Source organism: Hylobates moloch, unplaced genomic scaffold (genome assembly GCF_009828535.3).
Source record: "Hylobates moloch isolate HMO894 unplaced genomic scaffold, HMol_V3 SCAFFOLD_15, whole genome shotgun sequence".
Classification (NCBI taxonomy): Eukaryota; Metazoa; Chordata; class Mammalia; order Primates; family Hylobatidae; genus Hylobates; species Hylobates moloch.
This window is the reverse complement of record NW_026652290.1, coordinates 37,725,651-37,746,793: the sequence shown is the minus strand read 5'-3', so window position 1 is coordinate 37,746,793 and position 21,143 is coordinate 37,725,651. Positions and strand designations below refer to the sequence as shown.

At 40.5% G+C, this 21,143-nt stretch overlaps 1 protein-coding gene and 1 long non-coding RNA gene across 2 annotated transcripts in view; one reads left to right on the top strand and one right to left on the bottom strand.

Annotated features, from left to right (window-relative positions):
• LOC116483156 (uncharacterized) overlaps window positions 1–14,826 on the bottom strand; it is a 103,034-nt gene extending 88,208 nt beyond the window's left edge. Inside the window, exon 1 of the long non-coding RNA XR_004252187.2 lies at window positions 14,738–14,826. This is a non-coding gene — a long non-coding RNA (uncharacterized LOC116483156). The remainder of the gene's footprint in view (window positions 1–14,737) is intronic.
• Window positions 14,341–21,143, top strand: part of MRPS9 (mitochondrial ribosomal protein S9) — a 55,911-nt gene continuing 49,108 nt past the window's right edge. The window contains exon 1 of the mRNA XM_032176910.2: window positions 14,341–14,511. Within this exon, the coding sequence (XP_032032801.1) occupies window positions 14,377–14,511 (135 nt within the window). The 5' untranslated portion in view covers window positions 14,341–14,376. The remainder of the gene's footprint in view (window positions 14,512–21,143) is intronic.

The following is a 21,143-nucleotide window of genomic DNA, read 5'->3' as shown; positions in this document are numbered from 1 at the left end:
AAATGGGATGGGTTAATTGCTTTCAGAGAGCATTTAGAAGTGGTTCTGCATGAGAGTAAAAAAATGAATTAGACAGTTTCTTTATTTTGATTTGCAACTCTATAAAACATTTAGGAAATAAAACCATCTTGAACTATTTGGCAGGAAGTAATGTTTTCCTTCTTGAACTCCCAACTTACTTTGTAAATTTTTTCATGACTCTATCATGGTCTTCCTAGAATTATCATATTCATGTAAATATCTTTTCTTTTTCTATAAGCTAATAAGCCTCTCAAAGGCAGGTATCATCTTAACACCTAGGTGGTTCTTGACAACAGAGCCTTGCAAAGCATGTGTCACTAAATATTGGTTGATAAAGATAAAATCATCCTTGTGTAGATTAAATTCTTACTTTAATTCCTAAAGTACCAAATTTCTACTTTCCAGCAGGGCACCAAAGTCAGCAGGAATGCTGGGCAGGATTGTCCATGTCTCCAAATTGTGAAATATCCAGTCCCCCAGTTGGCCTTCCTGGAAGAATCCTGGGGGTCTTAGAGCCCCAGCACTCCGATCCCTCATTGAGTAGGCAAAGCCTCAACAATTCTGGGGTTCATGTTTGCATCTGTCAAGTGTGCATGTGTTGAACTCATGATAGGCACTGTAGAAAGCAAGGCTGTCACGTGAACGTGCGAACACCACGGGTGCTGGGGACATGGTAAAGGGACATTGTGTGATCAATCATAGCATCCAGGTTTAAATTTCACACACACCCCCAAAACACTGTTCAGGTCATAGAAACCTGAACATAGCTGAAGGGTTGCCAGATTTTCACTTCTAAAAAGCAACCTAGACAAATATAATCTCATGTCCTTACACAGGAGAAGACGGAGGTGATAACTGTGAGAACAGCGGGCAGAGTTAACCAGTGGGGCTTGGGTGCTGAAGTAGGAGGACAAGTGAGCTGGGTCCCTGAAGAGAAGGGTTACAGAGAGCAGAGGGCATGGATGAAGGCGAGGATGAGGGGCTAGGACTAGGAGGAGCTTCAGCTTCCTTACGTCTAATGCAAGGATACTAACAGTACCTTCCTCACAGGGACAGTGTTATGACTAACAAGAGATAAAACCTTTAAGGTACTCAGTACAGTGCTCAATTAATGTCATTGAATTTATTTTTATTTTTATTTTTTTAGACTGAGTTGCACTCTTGTTGACCAGGCTGGAGTTCAATGTCACAATCTCGGCTCACTGCAACCTCTGCCTCCCGGGTTGAAGTGATTTTCCTGCCTCAACCTGCTAAGTAGCTGGGATTACAGGAATGCACCACCGCACCAGCTAATTTTGTATTTTTAGAAGAGACGGTGTTTCACTTTGTTGGCCAGGCTGGTCTTGAACTCCTGACCTCAGGTGATCCACCCACCTCAGCCTCCCAAATTGCTGGGATTACAGACGTGAGCCACCACGCCTGGACACTGAAAGTTATATAATGTTCTTGAAAATTTTTAATGTTACATCTATTATGTGTGTTGTTTATATGCACATATATGTATAATTTTTGTTATTCTCTGTTGTATTTCTTAGAATTGCATCCCATGGTGTCTCTCAATCAATACTCTTTCTCTGATGGAGACACAAGAGATATGTCGCTCTTACCTTTGCTTCCTCAAAAGATCAGGAATGAGGCCAGGCGCGGTGGCTCACGCCTGTAATCCCAACACTTGGGGAGACCAAGGCAGGTGGATCACCTAAGGTCAGGAGTTTGAGACCAGCCTGGCCAACATGGCGAAACCCCATCTCTACTAAAAATACAAAAAAAAAAGATTAGATGGGCATGGTGGCCTGTGCCTATAATCCCAGCTACTCGGGAGGCTGAAGCAGGAGAATTGCTTGAACCCTGGAGTTGGAGGTTGCAGCAAGCCGAGTTCGCACCACTGCACTCCAGCCTGGGCGACAGAGCAAGGCTCCATCTAAAAATAAAAACAAATAAATAAATTTTAAAAAAAGATTAAGAATGAAAATTGAATTGGCTGGGTGCGGTGGCTCACGCCTGTGATCCCAGCACTTTGGGAGGCCGAGGTGGGCGGATCACCTGAGGTCAGGAGTTCCAGACCAGCCTGGCCAACATGGTGAAACCCAATCTCTACTACAAATACAAAAATTAGGTGGGCTAAGTGGTGGGCGCCTATAACCCCAGCTACTTGGGAGGCTGAGGCAAGAGAATTGCTAAAACCCGGAAGGTAGAGGTTACAATGAGCCGAGATCATGCCATTGCACTCCAGCCTGGGCAACGAAAGTGAGACTCCCATCTCAAAAAAAAAAAAAAGAATGAAAATTACCCACTTCAGAATGTTTCTCATTTTTGGGATCTGAATCACCATCTTCTACTGACTTATATTTTCAGGCCGCATCCACTTCTTAGGGACAATGTGATTTTTAAGTTGCCTGCCTGCTGTGTAATGTGGTACTTCCTCTCTTTTATGCTTGAAGCAGCCTCACTTCAGTTCTAGTTTTTGAAATTTGATTAAGTCTTATTTATGTTCACCATGCCCTTCATGATTTTATTGATTTTAGTTATATTCCTTATTCACATTCATTTCTTTCATTCAGAAAGTCCTGGTATCCTGAATAAATCCAGTCTATAATCGTGGGCATTTAGTTCTCTTTTGCTAGATCTTCTTTACCTCTACTCTGTTCATCACAGGGGAGTCCTGCATTGACTCCAAATCCATAAGTGAAATAAATGTCCATAACACCATAGAAATTGTCTACACACTATTATTTCAAATAGAGGAAGCACTCACAATCCCATCACCATTTCACAACGACTACTTTCATTGTCTACATGCACTTTTAGGGGGCTTTTTGTTTGTTTGCTTTTTGAGATGGGATCCCACTATGTTGCCCAGGCTGCTTTCAAACTGCTGGGGTCAAGCCTTCTTTTTTTTTTTTTGAGACGAAGTCTTGCTCTGTCACCCAGGCTGGAGTGCAGTGGCGCGATCTCGCTCACTGCAAGCTCCGCCTCCTGGGTTCATGTCATTCTCCTCAAGCCTTCTTAAGTAGCTGGAACTACAAATGCACACTACTGTGCCTGGCCTGCACTTTAAAAAATAATAATAATAACAAAGTCTATGTAAGGTAATTACAAACATGGCCAAAGAAACACTGACCTTAAGCATATTGTCTCTGAACTTGTGTATGTTTGAAGTCATTTTCAATGCACAGCAAGTGGTGTGATCAATCTACCTTTAGGTTTCATGTAAATTTGTTTTATTTTTGACAGCTAAACTTGGAGAAATGATGCTTCAAGCATCACAACAGCACTGACTGACAGATCCCTAAGTGTTGTATCTTTTATAGCAAACATAATTGACTGCTCATAGCTAAAGAGCTGCATATGTGTATGGATTTGGTCCACGCTGAGCACAGTGAAAAAAAATCAAAGAAGATACTTGCTCTATTTGTTATTTATTAAGATTCCATTAACATGGTAAAATATATGCATCTTGGGATAGATTTACTTGTAGGCTAGGACAGGTTCCATTTTGAATAGTATAGAAGCTTAATATATAGCAATTATATACTAAAATTACCTCTAATAAATACTTTTAAATTTCAGTGAAATTTACATTACTCATTTTCTTACCCCATATATATTTATTTATCTGGGAGTGGTCTAGATCAGTGGTTCCCAACCTTTTTGGCACTAGGAACCGGTTTCATGGAAGACAATTTTTCCACCAATGGGGTTTGGGGGATGGTTTCAGGATGAAACTGTTCCACTTCAGATCATCAGGCATTAGTTAGATTCTCATAAGGAGCACACAACCCAGGTCCCTTGCATATGCAGTTCACAATAAGGTTCTCACTCCCATGAGAATCTAATGCCACCACTGATACGATAGGAGGCAAAGCTCAGGCAGTAACGCTGGCTCATCTGCCACTGACACCCTTCTGTGTGACCCCCGGCCTAGATAATTAGAGACTTTTCAAGTTGTAGATTTAAATACCACTTAAGCTATCTTTTGTGGGTATCTTGCTGTGAGGATTGAGTTTAAAAATCTGGCCATTTTAAAAACAAGAATTCCACAATTCCATTTCTAGGTATATACCCCAAAGAACAGAAAGCAGGGGTTTGAATAGATATTTGTACATCTATGTTCATAGCAGCATAATTTGTAATAGCCAAAAGGTGGAAACAACCCCAGTGACTATCAATGGATGAAAGAGTAGACAAATGTGTGTATCTATACAATGGAATATTACTCAGGCTTCAAAAGGAAGAAAATTCTGACAAATGCTACAACATGGATGAACCTCGAAAACATTGTGCTAAAAAGAACAAAGCTGGAGGCATCACATTACCTGACTTCAAACTACACTGTAAGGCTACAGTAACCAAAAGAACACGGTACTGGTACAAAAACAGACACATAGACCAATGGAACAGAATAGAAAACCCAGAAATGAAACCACACACCTGCAATTATCTGATCTTCAACAAAGCTGACAAAAATAAGCAACGGAGAAAGGAATTCAAGAAATGGTGCTGGGATAACTGGCTAGCCATATGCAGAAGAATAAAATTGGACTCCTACCTTTCGCCATATACAAAAATTAACTCAAGATGGATTAAAGATTTAAGTGTAAGACCTCAAACTATAAAAATCCTAGAAGAAAATCTAGGAAATACCATTTTGGACATTGGCCTTAGCTAAGAATTTATCTCTAAGTCCTCAAAAGCAATTGCACCAAAGAAAAATTGACAAGTAGGACCTAATTAAACTGAAGAGCTTCTGTACAGCAAAATAAACTATCAACAGAGTAAACAGACAACTTACAGAATGGGCAAAATTTTCACAAACTGCACTTGACAAAGGACTAATATCCAAAATTTATAAGACACATAATTCAGCAAGCAAAAAACAAATAACCACATTAAAAAGTGGGCAAAAGCATAACAGGCGCTTCCCAGAAGAAGACATACAACTGGTCAACAAATACATGAAAAAATGCTCAACATCACTAATCATCAGAGAAATGCAAATCAAAATGACAATGAGATACCATCTCATGCCAGTCAGAATGGCTATTATTAAAAACTCAAAAAATAACAGATGTTGGTGAGGCCACAGAGAAAAGGGAATGCTTATAACCTGTTGGTGGGAATGTAAATTTGTTTAGCCATTGTGGAAAGTAGTTTAGAGATTTCGCAAAGAACTAAAAATAGAACAATAATCTGACCCAGCACTCCCACTACAGGGTATATGTCAAAAGGAAAAGAAATCATTCTACCAAAAAGACAGTATGTTAATTGCAGTACTTTTTACAATAGCAAAGACATGGAATCAATCTGGATGCCTGCCAACAGTGGAAGGATAAAGAAAATGTGGTACATATACACCATGGAATACTATGCAGCCATAAAAGAGGAACAAAATCATGTCCTTTGCGGCACCATGGATGCAGCTGGAGGCCATTATCCTGAGTGAACTAACACAGAAACAGAATACCAAATACTTCATGTTCTCACCTATAAGTAGAAGCTAAACGTTGGGTACACATGGACATAAAGTTGGGAACAACAGACACTGGGGACTACTAAAGGGAGGAAAGAGGGAAGGGGGTAAGGACTGAAAAGTTACCTATTAGGAACTATGCTCAGTGCCTGGGTGATGGGATTATTCATACCTCAGGCTTCAGCATCACATAGTGTATCCATGTAACAAACCTGCACATGTACCCCCAGTTCTAAATAAAAGTTGGAAAAAAATGGCAAAATGAAAAAAAATTATGCGTAGTGAAACAAGTCAGATACAAAAGGATAAATACCGTATATGATTCCACTTATATAAGGTACATAAAACAGTCAAACTCATAGAGACAGAAAGTAGAATGTTGGGTGTCAGGGGCTGGAGAAAGGAGTTTGGGGAGTTAGTGTTTATTTATTATTTTATTATTGTTATTTTTTTTTTTTTGATATGGAGTCTTGCTCTGTTGCTCAGGCTGGAGCGCAGTGGTACGATTTCGGCTCACTGCAACCTCCACCTCCTGGGTTCAAGCAATTCTCCTGCCTCAGCCTCCCAAGAAGCTGGGACTACAGGCACATGCCACCATGCCCAGCTAATTTTTGTATTTTTAGTAGAGATAGGGTTTCACCATGTTGGCCAGGCTGGTCTTGAACTCCTGACCTCAGGTTATCTGCCCACCTCGGCCTCCCAAAGTGCTGGGATTACAGGCATGAGCCACCATGCCCAGCCGGGAGTTAGTGTTTAATAGGTACAGAGCTGCAGTTTGGGAGAATGGAAACATTCTGGAAATAGATGGTGGCAATGCTTCTACAACAATGTGAAGGTACTTAATGCCAGTGAATTGTGTATTTAAAAATGGTTAAAATGGTAAATATTATGTTATATATTTTTATCACAGTAATAATAATAAAAAGTGTATAGGAATCTGCCAGATGAACAAGATGGAAAAGAACATTGCCAGTGAATTAAATATAATGAAATCTGACCTATTAATAAATTAAACATTGTAAACTAAAACAAACAAACCAAAATAAGAATCCTGAATTATTCGAAGGGCTTTGTGCTGGGTCTCACACTCAGAAACAATATGTTTTTATAGTGACCCAAAAATTTGCATTTCTAACAAGTTCCCAGGTATACAAGTTATCTATTGCTGCATAACAAATTGTCCCACATTTTAGAGGCTGACATGGTTCAGATCTGTGTCCCTGCCCAAATCTCATGCTGCATTGTAATCTCCAATGTTGGAAGTGGGCCTGGTAAAAGGCGACTGGATCATGAGAGCAGATTTCTCACAAATGGTTTAGGACCATGAACTTGGTACTGTTCTCACAATAGTGAGTGAGTCCTCAGGAGATCTGGTGGTTTAAAAGTGTGTGGCATCTTCCTCCTCTCTGTCTTCTTCCTGCTCTGGGTGTCTGTTCTGCCTTCACCTTCTGCCATGATTCTCAGTTTTCTGAGGCCTCCCCAGAAGCCAAGCAGATGCCAGCATCATGCTTCCTGTACAACCTGAGGAACCATGAGCCAATTAAGCCTCTTTTCTTTATAAATTACTCAGTCTCAGGTATTTCCTTATAGCAATGCAAGAACAGCCTAATACAGTGGCTTAAAACAATGTTAATTATCTCACAGTTTCTGTGGTCCAACTGCCTGAAATCAGTGGTTCTGGTTCAGGATCTCTCACAAGGTGGCAAGCAAGATGTTGACAGAGGCTGCAGTGACAGAAATCTGTGGCTGGGGGACCCACTTCCAAGATGGCTTATCGACATGGCTGTCAGCAAAAGGCTCGAATCCTCACTAGGTAGGCCTCTTGTAGGGCTGTCTCAGGCATGACATCCGAGTTCTCCCAGAGTAGTTCCTTCAGCAGAGAAAGAGAGCAAGCAGGAAGCCACAGTACTTTTTCTGACTAGTATCCAAAGTTATACACCAAGACTTCCACTTTCTTCTGTTTTTCAGAGACAGGTTGTTAAATTCAGCTCATGCTCAGGAAAAAAGTTTCTACCTTTTGAAGAGAGAAGTATCAAAGAAATTGGTGGATGTAAGAGTTAAAGACAGAGGAAAAGTGGCTCAACAGTCAAAGACAGGTTTATTCTCCAGAATAAACCTGAGAGGGGCTTCTGGCCAGTTTTGGTCAGGAATACTCACTCTTACAGACTAAATGTATTTAAAGGTTCAGGCAGAGAGCTTATCACAGGTTGGAATGTTTCTGTGTGGAGGAGAAGTTTACTGTGGAGTTGGAATGTCTCTGGTCAGAGGGGAGGTTATCTTGGAGCTGACATCTCTCTGGCTGGAGGGGAGGTTATTTCAGGGCTGGCATGTCTCTGGTCGGGGAGGGGTTTATTTTAGGGTTGGAATGTTTCTGGTTGGAGATGTCATTTGTGGTTTATGGTCATGCTGACATTAGCCATTACGCTGATGCCCTTCGGGTTGGATTTAGGAGGTTTTTGATCAAGTGGAACTTTAAAATGGCCATGCTTGTCCAAGATGGCAATGCTCCTGCTCTGTCAGTGGACTTTTGAAGCCTATACACTAGATGTATTCCTGAGTCTGCTGTAACAAAGTACCATACACTAAGTGGTTTAAACAACAGAGATTTATTGTCTTACATTTCTAGAGGCTAGAGAGCCAAGGTTGAGATATCAGCAGGATAGATTTCCCTTGAGGCCTGTGAGAGAGAATCTGTTCCAGGTCTCTTTCCCAGCTTATGGTAGCCTTGAGTGATTCTTGGCTTGAGGATGGCCATCTTTTTCCTGTGTCTTCACATTGTTTTCCCTCTCTATGTGTTTGACTTTTGCCCAAATTTCTTTTTTTGTAAGAACTAGTGTCCTATTGAGTTAGGGCTCATCCTAATCACTCTATATAACATAATTATTTCTGTAAAGACCCTATGTCCAAGTAAAGTCACATTAGGAGGTATAGAGGGTGGGACTCTACCATCTTTTTGTTGGACACAGTTTAACCAGGTAATGCTGATGCTTCTGCTCTGGGAACCACCCTTTGAGAACCACTGGTCTAATCTAACTCTCTGGTTACACTGGTGAGAAATGTAGGGTTCCTCTAAGCTAAATGACATGCAAATGTCAGAATGATTCTGTGGCAGGGTCAGATGAGAACCCTGATTTCTTGGTTCATATTTAAGGCACTTTTCATAAACCACTCAGTGTTTGGTAATCTTTGATCCAATGTTCTCTGAAGATCTCACTTGTCTGTGGAAACCAGTAAGTCTTTGTGTTTTTTTCTAAGCTCAGATTTCGTATTGATCTACAGAGTTCTGCAGCCCCAGAGACGCTTTTCAGGAATCCTGTAATGCAGGGCAGAGCAGGGGCACATCAAATTTTTGAGGACTACATCATTTAGCTATGCTTACTAGGTAGGAAGAGGGGAGGAGGATGGGGAAGAGGTGATAAAGGAGACGGGAATAAGGGAATGAGGTATGAGGAATACAGGAGAAAGAAATTACAATTGTGCCAATTTACACTAGTGCCACAGCCTGCCATACTTTTCGGTGTGAGTCAGAGAGAGATGGAAGGTGAAAATCAACTCTTCTTGTCAGAAGTACATAAAACAAGTATGTAGCATTTCAAGAATAATGGTAAGTTGCAAACCTATGCATCCACCAGTCATCTAAAGATAAAAAACATTGGCACCTCCTGTAGCCTTCTGAAGGCATTCTTCTCTCTCCTCCCAGAGGTATTTACTACCCTGAATTTTGTGTTTATCATTGTCTTGCTTTTCTTTACAGTTTTACTATGTAGGGATAAACCCTTAAACAATATCTTGCTTAGTTTTGCCTATTTTTTATAAATGGAATCCTACTGTGGCTATGCGTATGTGACTTCCTATTTTTTGCTCTACCTCAACCATATTCATATGTATAGTTAAGGTTCATTCATTGTCATTGCTGTATGGTGCTCTTTTATCCATCCTCCTATCAACAGACAGGTTATTTTTGTTGTTACCAAAAAAAATGTTGCTATGAACATCCTAATACATGTCCCCTGATGCACTGTGCAAGACCTTCTGCAGGGTATATATCTAGGAAGGTAACTGATGAATTGTTGGGTGTGCTCATCTTAAGTTGAGTAGGTTACTAATTATGTGGTTGATCTCATGAGAGTTGTACCAATTTACACTCCTATCACAGCATCTAATAGTTCCTGCTACCCTACATCTCAACAACACTTGGTATTAGTACAACATTTTGATTTTCCTGATGTTCATTTAACAAGCTGACTTTAGAACAAAACCCTCACATTAGACATGACCCCACTATATTGGATATTTAGGACCTAGGATTCCTGATGCCTACAATAGGTGCTCAATAAGTGAGAACAAAACAAAAAGAATCTAAGCTGTAGCCATTTGGTAAAGTACATTTTTTTTCTTTTTCTTTTCTTTCTTTCTTTTTTTTTTTTTTTTTTTTTTTTTTTTTTTTTTGAGACAGAGTCTCGCTCTGTCGCCCAGGCTGGAGTGCAGTGGCGTGATCTCGGCTCTCTGCAACCTCCACCTCCTGGGTTCAAGTGATTCTCCTGCCTCAGTCTCCTGAGAAGCTGAGATTACAAGCACGTGCCACAGCTCCCAGCTAATTTTTGTATTTGTAGTAGAGACAGGGTTTCACCATGTTACCCAGGCTGGTCTTGAACTCCTGACCTTAGGTGATCCACCCGCCTCAGCCTCCCAAAGTGCTGGGATTACAGGCGTGAGCCACCGCACCTGGCCCCCTTTTTTCATATTTTAAAGATTAATCAGCACATTTCAATCTTTCCTATGTCTCCAAATTATGAACCTAATGTGAACATATAGCAGTGCATTTGTTCCCAAATTCAAAAGTTACACAGGAAATTTAATGCAGGAGTACAAGTATTGCCCCCAGAGGTGGAAAATATACTACATTTGCTTTACTGTACAATCATGCATTCTGAGAAATGTGTCATTAGGTGATTTTGTCAGTGCACAAATATCATTGAGTGTAGTTACACAAATCTCAGTGGTGTAGCCTTCTATACATCTTGGCTGTATGGTATAGCCTATTGTTCCCGGGCTACAAATCTGCACAGCATGTTACTGGAATACTATAGGCAGCTGTAACTCAATGGTAAGTAAATGTGTATCTAAACATAGAAAAGGTACAGTAAAAATACTGTATAAAAGGTAAAAATGGTACATTTGCACAGGACACTTACCATGGACAGAGCTTGCAGGGCTGTAAGTTGCTTTAGGTGAGTCAGTGAGTGAGTGGTAAGTGAATGTGAAGGCCTAGAACATTGCTGTTTACTACTGTAGACTTTACAAACACAATACACTTAGGCTACAATAAGTTTATTAAAAAATTACCTTTCTTCAATAAGAATTCACCTTAGCTTACTGTTACTTTTTAACTTTATAAACTTTTTAATATTTTTAAAGTTTTTGACTCTTTTGCATTAATACAAACTTAAAACATAAGCACACTGTACAGGTGTACAAAAGCATTTTCTTTCTTTATATTCTTTTTCTTATTCCTTATTCTACAAGCTTTTTTCGTTCTTTAATTTTTTTTAGCTTGTTAAACTTGTCTGTTAAAAACAAAGACACAAACACACACATTATCCTATACAGGGTCAGGATCACCAACGTCACTGTCTTCTACCTCCACAGTGTGTCCCATCGGAAGGTCTTCCAGAGCAATAAGACGTATGGAGCTCCTATGATAATAATCCCTTCTGGAATTATCTCCTGAAGGATCGACCTGAGTTTGTTTTACAGTTAGCTTTTTCTTTTTATAAGTAGAAGCAGTAGACTCCAAATTAATAATAAAAACTATAAGGTATAGCCTGGTAAATAAATAAACCAGTAACATAGTTCATTATCATGTATTATGTATTATACATAATTGTATGTCCTTCAATAGGACTGGCAGTGCATAGATTTGTTTACACTATCATCACCGCAAATGGGTAAGCAATGCGTTGTACTATTGTAGCAGGACCAGCCGCAGACAAGAACCCCTCAGACACCGAGTTGTAGAAGGAAAGGGCTTTATTCAGCTGGGAGCATTGGCAGACTCACGTCTCCAAAAACTGAGCTCCCCGAGCGAGCAATTCCTGTCCCTTTTAAGGGCTTACAACTTTAAGGGGATCCACATCAGAGGGTCATGATCGATTGAGCAAGCAGCGGGTATGTGAGTGGGGGCTGCATGCACTGGTAATCAGAATGGAACAGAACAGGACAGGGATTTTCACGATGCTTTTCCATACAATGTTTGAAAACTATAGATAACACAAGCAGTTAGGTCAGGGGTTGATTTTTAACTACCAGGCCCAGAGCGCAGTGCTGGGCTATCTCCCTGTGGATTCCATTTCTGCCTTTTAGTTTGTACTTCTTCTTTCCTTGGAGGGAGAAATTGGGCATAAGACAATATGAGGGGTGGTCTCCTCCCTTACTATGATGTCTTGATGGCTATAAGGTCATTAGGAGATAGTAACTTTTTAGCTCTATTATAATTTTATGGGACCACTGTCTTATGTGAAGATCATTGTTGACCGAAACTGTGTAATGCAGTGCATGACTACATTCTAGTAAAGGACTGTGACATGAATTTCAAAAAAAGGAAAAATCTCCACCACTCCTAACCTTAATTTTAGTGCTTAGTTCTTATATGGTCCAATATCAATAATTTTTTAATAGTACAAATCGTGCTTCCACATACTTACTGTTTTCTACTTGGTTAAATTTCCACAATTAAGATTTAAAAAAATTTTTAAACAATCTCACAATGTGTAGGAACTGCTGTTTAAAGACATCTATTTTAATGAGCTATAAAGTCTTGGTTCTCAGCTGGGCATGGTGGCTCATGTGTATAATCCCAGCACTTTGGGAGGCCAAGATGGGCAGATCACCTGAGGTCAGGAGTTCGAGACCAGCCTGGCCAACATGGAGAAATCTTGTCTCTACTAAAAATACAAAAATTAGCTGGGCGTGGTGGTGGGCACCTGTAATCCCAGCTACCCAGGAGGCTGAGGCAGGAGAATCGCTTGAACCCAGGAGGCAGAAGGTGCAGTGAGCCGAGACCACACCACTGCACTGCAGCCTGGGCAACAAGAGCGAAACTCCATCTCAAAATTAAATAAATAAATAAATAAAGTCTTGATTCCCAAATGCTAGTTTATCCATCTGTTGACAAAAAGAGTCCAACTCTGTAAAATATTTTGAAGAGATTTATTCTGAGCCAAATATGAGTGATCATGGCCCACGACACAGCCCTCAGGAGGTCCTGAGAACATGTGCCCAAGGTGGTCAGGGTGCAACTTGGTTTTATACATTTTAGGGAGGCATGAGACATCAATCAAATACATTTAAGAAATGCATTGGTTTGGTCCAGAAAGACCTGGGACTGATAGAAAGGGAATGTTCAGTTTAAGATAAAGATTGTGGAGACCAAAGTTCTTTGGAAGTCTTATAGTGGCTGCCCTTAGAGACAATGGATGACAAATGTTTCCTGTTCAGATCTTAGTTAATCTCTTTAGGATTGGGAGGGTCTGGAAGAAAAAGATCTAGCAATGTTAATAGAGATTCTTTATAGATGCATATCCCACCCCTCCAAGGACAGCTTTGCAGGGCCATTTCAAGATATGGCAAAGAAACATGTTTTGAGGTAAACTATTTTGATTTTCTTCCTTGTCTCGTAATGTTATGCCAGAGTCAGGTTGGAAAGTAAGTCACCATACATAGGGTTACGTAAAACCCATCTAATAAGAATTTATGATTTGTAGGGCATGACTCCCCAAATCCTGTAGATAGGAATTTTGGACAAGATAAAAAAATCAGAGTTTAGTCCTCCGACCTCTGCCAATTTCTCATGATATTTTTTGCTAGTCTAAAAGCTAATAACAAAAAGAACAACACGATGAGCATTTTATACAAGTAAATACATTCCATTTAAAAGAGTTTTCTTTATTGTGAAATTCTGTCATTCTACCTTTTTAATGTTAAAAAGTTCTGTTTCGTGAAATGATGGTGATAGTAGATGGCATTTGTTTGCTTGACAACTTTGTATGATCTCAGATTTTCTGTGTATGTTTTACTTTTACTGACCCTTCAAATCTGTTTGTAAACCCTTTTCAAGTGCGTTACTACACCACTTAATATGTGTTTCGTAGAAAGCAACCTGGGAGTTAATTGCCAGGAGCACGCAAGTTTCAGAAAGCAAGACATACTCATCTCTATTCAATAATTAATCAGTTCTGATGGGGTTTCAAGTAAGGTTTAGTACCAACGCTTAGGGAGGGGCGTGTAAAAACGAGAAAGGTAGTGTTTGAAGAAACAACGCAGGAGAGTGCCAGGGAACCGAGAAGGGTTTGACAGTTGCTGCAGGAGAGTCTTGACTTGGAATCCGAAGAACGTGGAAAGTTAGAGGAGGAGAAAACCCCTACTAGGACAAGGCAGACAGGAATCAAGGCTTGGAGTCCATCTGGGGCCCCGGCCGCCCTGTCAAGGTGGAGGAAGAGCCGGCTCGAGGTGCAGCAAGGGGGCTGGGAAGGAAGGGCTGGCTAAAGCGCCACGTGGAAATGAGTGCCAAAGAGACTAGGAGAGCGTGGAAGTGAGTCCCAAAGAGACTGAATTCAGGAATTGAAGAGAAAAAGGCCGAGATAAACGACCTACCAGCGGTCCTTCTTGAGGTCTACACCGAGCAGGGGTGGAGTCGGATACGCCCCGCGGACACCATACACCCAATCAGCGACGAGCTGTCGCGGATCGCGGGACACGCCCCCTGATCCAAAAGCCCGAGAAGCTCTTGCACCGGACAGCCTCTGGAACCCCGCGCCCATTAGCGCCTGCGCCGTCTCTAGGCCCCGCCCCCTCACCCCTCCGGTCCTGGATCTCCCACAGCTAACATGGCGGCGCCCTCTGTGTCCTACGGCGGAGCAGTTTCCTACCGGCTTCTTCTCTGGGGTAGGGGTAGCCTCTCCCGGAAGCAAGGCCTCTGGAAAACCGCGGCCCCTGAGTTGCAAACAAATGTCAGATCCCAGGTAAGGCCTGGGAAGACTGGAAGCGGCTTATCTCTGCCGCGCGAGGATGTGGAGCCAGCGCGGACACCTTCCCCCAGCGTCTCGCGTGCCTTCAGGCAGGGACCCTAGGGTCTTAGGTATTTAGTGGAGGTCTGAGGTTGGGAGTGAGGAGGTGGGTATTGGCGTGCAGTAGCCGCTCTGGAGGTTGTTACTTGTTTTTTTGCGGGGTGCAGCCAGGGGAACTTACCTGCAGGTAGAAGTGGAGCGACCTCTTCTTCCTTCATTTGGCTGCTGAGCTAAGGGTCGGTGCCTAGGTCTGTGTTGGGTCCAGTCCTACCCTGCCTTGCTGTCTAGGGAGGAGGAGGGCCGCGCCAGAGAAGAATGATGGGAATTGGATTCCTGCAGGTGCTTGGAAGACAATGGAGACGGTCACGTTGTGTAGAGGACAGTGACTTTTTAAAAGTGCCTTCAGTCTGCGCAATTTCTGGCTTCTTAATTTTCCCGAATCTCCCTCTGTGGAAAGATGCAGGCCAGAACTTGTACATTTCGTTTAATCCAGAGAGAAGTGGAGAGTCAAGAGCTGGTTGGCTGATGATGCCAGTTTACTGACATGCGATCTCAAAGCAAGAAAAAGATTTGAGAGAGAAGAAACGAGTTTAGTTTGGGATTATGTTTTAGGCATCTGGGATTTCCAGTAGGTCTACAGATAGGCAAGTCTATTATAGCTCAGGAGGAGAACTGATTTCGAAATGCCCTGTTACATGTAGATGGTAACTGAGGCCTTGTAAACAAATTAAATTACCTAGGGAGAGTGTACTGAGGAGTAGGCAGAGGGACAGGGCCCTGAAGGACAAATAAGAAATAAGAGGCCCCAAGAGATTGAGAATGAGGGACCAAAGAAGCAGGAGAGAAACCAGCCAGTGTGGTGTCATGGGAAACAGGTGAATGTTTCAAGGAGGGAGAGTGATAACCAGTACCAATTATTACAGGGAAGTCAAATACCATACTTTAAAAACTATATTGAAAAAAAAAAACCATCTTTTTATATGTTCTTTCTTTTATATTTTAACCTAGATCAACCAGTCCATTCTATCTATTCATGTGGACATTTGTTTTTATTTTTTTTCTTACTGGAAAATGTGCTAGAAATTTTTATTTTTTCATGCATCTTTTTCAGTATATCTTTGCTATATACACATGATTATGAGAGGGACTGTATCATACAGAGTATTTTTATTGTTGACATTTAATGTGTGTATTGGGGGATGGCTAACTTTCTGTCCCTCCTGGTATCTATTCTATGTTTTTTCCGTGTTCTTATAATCATGTATAAACATACATGCACAGGTGTACTTTACAAAAAATGGGACCATATTTGATTGCATTTTACTTTTTGCTTTTCTCTTGTACATATGCGGTATATTGTAAAGTAGAAATCCTTCAGGGTCCCCTATTATGTTTTTAAAGGCATTTTTAACTGCTGCATACTATTCCATGATAAGACTATATCAAAGTTAATGTAACAATTGATGGACATTTGCTTTGTTTCTACTTTCTTTGCACTAATAAAGTTTCAGTAAACATCTGATCTAGTTCTTAAGTACTGGTTTAGTAAAATGGATGAAGAATGATTTCTCCTTGTTACTTTAATTTTCATCTCCTTGATCACTCTTGAAACAACCTCTTTCCCCCATATGGCAAATGTTTACTGAGCACTTTACCTGAGCTAGGCACTGTGAAGTAAACAATTTAAAGTCAAACAATTACAAGACAGTATCCACCCTTAGCACTCTTAAGGAATGGTCCTGAAATGGCTGAATCCGTAGATTCCTGAATACTACTACAGCATATATTTTACCACATGAAGTACAGCTCAGATGTAACTGAAACACTTAGCTGACCCCCCTTTAGATTCTTATGATTGCATACATATACCTGAAGACATTGATAAAGCTTTTTTTTTATCCTGGTGCAGAACTTATCTGTTTTAAACATTAACGTTTTTTCACTTCTGCCTCCAACATTAATAGATAGATTTCTCTTGGTAGCCCATGTTTTATAAAATAATAAAAATTTTAATCACTTAATGAGTGACAAAACACTATACCTGGTCTTTTGTTTGTTCAAATTTTAATTTCCTTAATTACAAAATCTCTTCAGAGGTTACAGAAAACGAAGGATGTGGGAGAATAGAATAATAATAAAGTGCATTTCATGCAGAGTATTTTTGCATTTTGTTTATATATGTAAATGTATACTAGGTGGTGATATAAACAGTAGATATTACAATGGGTCACAGTTTAAAAAGTTTGAGAAACACTGTTACAATAAGGAAAAAGAAGCGAGTTTTGTTAAGCTATTCCTGGGTTCTCAGTTGAGACCTTCACTAGCAGACTACCTCTTGCATACCAATCTTGTGGTATGCATGTTTTGTATTAATGCCTCAATACAATTGCAAATGTCTGAGTGTCCCAAATTTGGGGCAGAGAGGCAGTCTTACTCATGAATGGCCAAACTTTTCAGATTGTATATCCACGAATATCAGGGATCTATGATGTACTGTGATATTTATAGAGGTAAATACAGAAGAGCACAGAAGTGATATGCCTGAGTCAGACTAGAGTTGTTGACCAGGTAGAGGATTGTCATGGGCAGCTTCCCAGAGGAGGCAAGGGAAAATAGCATCTTTAGCAGCAAATAGGAGTTATATGAAAACAGAAAGCTATTCTATTCAAGGAAGATATAATAGGTGCATAAGGGTATAGAGATGTACTGAGTAATAGTGGGCTTTGTCAGGGAAGATATAATAGGTGCATAAGGGTATAGAGAGGTACTGAGTAATAGTGGGCTTTGTCAGCAACAATTGGTTATAGCATAGGGTTTTGGTGAGAGAGTGGTGCAGAGACAGGTCTGGAAAGTTTGGCAGGAATCAGTATGATCTGTTTTGCTATGCTAAGGTAGCTGAATTTTTTACCTGTCACAAATGAAAATAGTGTTAGCATTATTATGAGCAGTTGACAGTTTCCTTCCATGCTGTACTACAAAGGTTACCCACGAATTCATAAATCCTCTATCAATATAGCTAATATAGGAATGCTAATTTGGCTTTCTATAATATTTGTGATTTTTATAATAAGGAAAAACAAAAGACCAATTGTATTTTGAAAAATATTTCTACAAAACACTAATAGGGTGTCTTCTTAATTATTCTCTACTACTGAACACTTTCCTAGTGCTTAAATATTCAGTTTTTGCCAAGCCAAGATGCCTTTGTTGATTTAGACCGTCTGCCAGAGAAGTGATCAATGACATTAAATGGCTTGGCCCTTTATATTTGGTTTCCACTGTAAACACATTCCTGTCTCTGTCTAAAGTATCTGTTTTGGCCGGGCGCGGTGGCTCACGCCTGTAATCCCAGCACTTTGGGAGGCCAAGGCAGGCGGATCACGAGGTCAGGAGATCGAGACCATCCTGGCTAACATGGTGAAACCCCGTCTGTACTAAAAATACAAAAAAATTAGCCGGGCGTAGTGGTGGGTGCCTGTAGCCCCAGCTACTGGGGAGGCTGAGGCAGGAGAATGGCGTGAACCTGGGAGGCAGAGCTTGCAGTGAGCCGAGATTGCACCACTGCACTCCAGCCTGGGTGACAGAGCCAGACTCCGTCTCAAAAAAAAAAAAAAAAAAAAGTTGGGGGGTTTTTTTTTTTTTTTTTTTTTTTTAATCTCCCATGCTTCTGGAGGTTACAATATCCTATATTTATCACAGCATTCTATTGATCTGCTTTAGTAGGATCTTAATACATTTTTTTTTGACAAATGGCTAAAAAACGCTTTGAAAAACAAATTGTATAATTGACTTGAATTTGTATCAGATGGTCTGTACAGCTCTGTAAATTAGTTATGCCCCTACCCCTGATAATTTTTGAATATATTTATTTTTAATCCCAGTTTATTAGCAACAGAAAAGAAAAGCCCTTTGGTAGGATAAACTATTCCCTTTGAGATCTAATCCTGTCCTTGTAAGGATAGAATTGAGTGTGTTCCTCATTGCTGTAATTACGAAAAATACCTCTACATTAAAATTTACACTTTATTTGGCAATTTATACGTTTCTTATATAATAAGAGCTTGATAATAAATGCTACTATCATTCCCACCTCTCGCTTGTAAAACAAGGTAAGTAAACTTTCTTGTACTATGCTCCATTGTTGTAATTAGGATGATGAATGTATCAGTTATTTATTGCTACATAACAAATTATCCTAAAACTTAGCAGCTTGAACAACAGACATTTGTTATCTACAGTTTCTGTGGGTCAGGGTTCTCCAGGCACACTTTGCTGGGTCCTCTTGCTCAGGGTCTCTGGTAAGGCAAGAGTCCAGGTATTGGCCGGGGCTGCAATCATCTCAAGGCTCCACTGTGGATGGGGAGAGTCTGGTTCTAGGCTCACTCAGTGTTGTAGTTAGCAGGATTTAGATTCTTGCAGGCTGTGGGGCTGAAGGCCCCAGGTCCTTGCTGGCTGTTGGCCAGAGCCCTTCCTCAGCTCCTGCTACATGGGCCTCTAGGGCAACTCAGCACATCTGGCTTCCCTCAGGCTGATGAAGAAAAGGAAAGCAACAGAGAAGAACAGCAGGCCGCAGATTCACTGGGAGCCATCTTGGAAGCTACCTACAACAGTGGAAAACCCACATATACTTATTTTCTTGTTATCTAAGTGTCTCTCTCATGTATTTAGGTCTTTCCTCTATGGTTCTTATGTGTGGGCATATATGGGTACCTATGTGTGTGCACATGTGGGTACATCTGAACACCTGCTGTATCATTCTTTTTGTCAGATAGGATTATTAGCTTAAAGAAAACTGCATCTTTACTATGTTTTGTTTTCTTATCTCATTATGGCAACATTCTCACTTTAACATCACTCATTTCTTCTTTACAATTATTTCTGTTAACATTTAATACAGAGCCTGGTCTATAATAATTGCTCAGATTTGTTAAATGAACTTGTAAAGTAGTTTATTTTTAGAATTTTATTCTGCAAAACCAAGCATATAAAAATAGAATAATATAATGAACTCCGCAGATCCGTCAACCAGCTTCAACAATTATTAATAATTTCCCAGTCTTGTTTTTATTTCTCCCCTCCCACCCCCCAGAGTCATTTAATGTAAACCCCAGACATTCTGTTATTTTACTTATAGGTACTTGAATATGCGTCTCTAACATAAAGGTTTTTTTAAAAAAATAGGTTCCTTGCCACCACCATATCTAACAGAATGAACAGTAATTTCTTATCATCTATTACCTATTTCATGTTCAAATTTCCCTGCATGTCCCAACAGTAGCTTTTTATAGTTGGCTTATTTTAATTGGGAGTTAAACAGGGTTTATGCGTTTTATTTGATTGGTAAGTACGTTAAGTGTCTTAATTTATAACAGGTTGTAGAATTAATGTAAATGGTAAATTTTCTTATTTGTTTAACATAGTATCCGTTTCCCCTTCATAGTAGTATCCCAGTTTCCCCAGGAGGAATTAGTCCTTTTTCACTGGTTATAGTTGAGAAGACCTAGCTATAGTCCCGAATAATCTGGGGCACTTGACTCAAAGTAATCCTATCAGATGTTCCTCCTCCTGAGATCCTGAGCATAGAGGCAGGACAGTTGGAATACCATTTTGTCTTAATAGACACATTCTGATTGAACCTGCATGGATAACTTTTAGCTGATAGAGATCCCTTGGACCCTGCCTGCTTTCCTTTCTTTTTTCTTTCCTTTTTTTTTTTTTAAATTTTTATTTTTTTTTATTTTTTGAGACAGAGTCTCGCTCTGTCACCCAGGCTGGAGTGTGCAGTGGTGCAATCTCAGCTCACTGCAACATCCACCTCCCGGGTTCATGCAATTCTCCTGCCTCAGCCTCCCAAGTAGCTGGGATTACAGGTGCCCGCCACCACACCCAGCTGATTTTTGTATTTTTTGTAGCGACAAGGTTTCACTTTGTTGGCCAGGCTGGTCTCAAACTCCTGAGCTCGTGATCTGCCTGCCTTGGCCTCCGAAAGTGCTGGGATTACAGGCGTAAGTCACCATGCCCCGCCGCAATTTTTTTTTTAATTTATTTTTCTAAGACAGAGTCTTGCTCTGTTGCCCAGGCTGGAGTGCAGTGGTGTGATTTCGGCTCACTGCAACCTCCGCCTTCTGGATTCAAGTGAGTCTCCTGCCTCAGCCTCCCAAGTAGCTGGGATTACAGGTGCCTGCCACCATGCCCAGCTAATTTTTGTATTTGTAGTAGAGACGGGGTTTCACCATGTTGGCCAGGCTAGTGTCGAACTCCTGACAGTTGATCCACCCACTTCAGCCTCCCAAAGTGCTAGGATTACAGGTATGAGCCACTGCGCCTGGCTGCAAATTGTTCTTAACAGTGGCAAAGCAAATTCCCTTCAAGAATTCTTGGCGTTTTTAGCTAAAGATCTGTTTTTTTTCACACTCTTAGCCTCACCTTATTTAATGGATTGTACCAATGAATAATGGACTCCTTTGAATGTAAATATTTTTGTGTGAATTCATTGCTGGAATAATTCTGGACATTTAATAAACATATTCAATATCCTGCTACTGATGCTGTGATAACTTTGTAAATTTAATGTTATAAATTTCCAG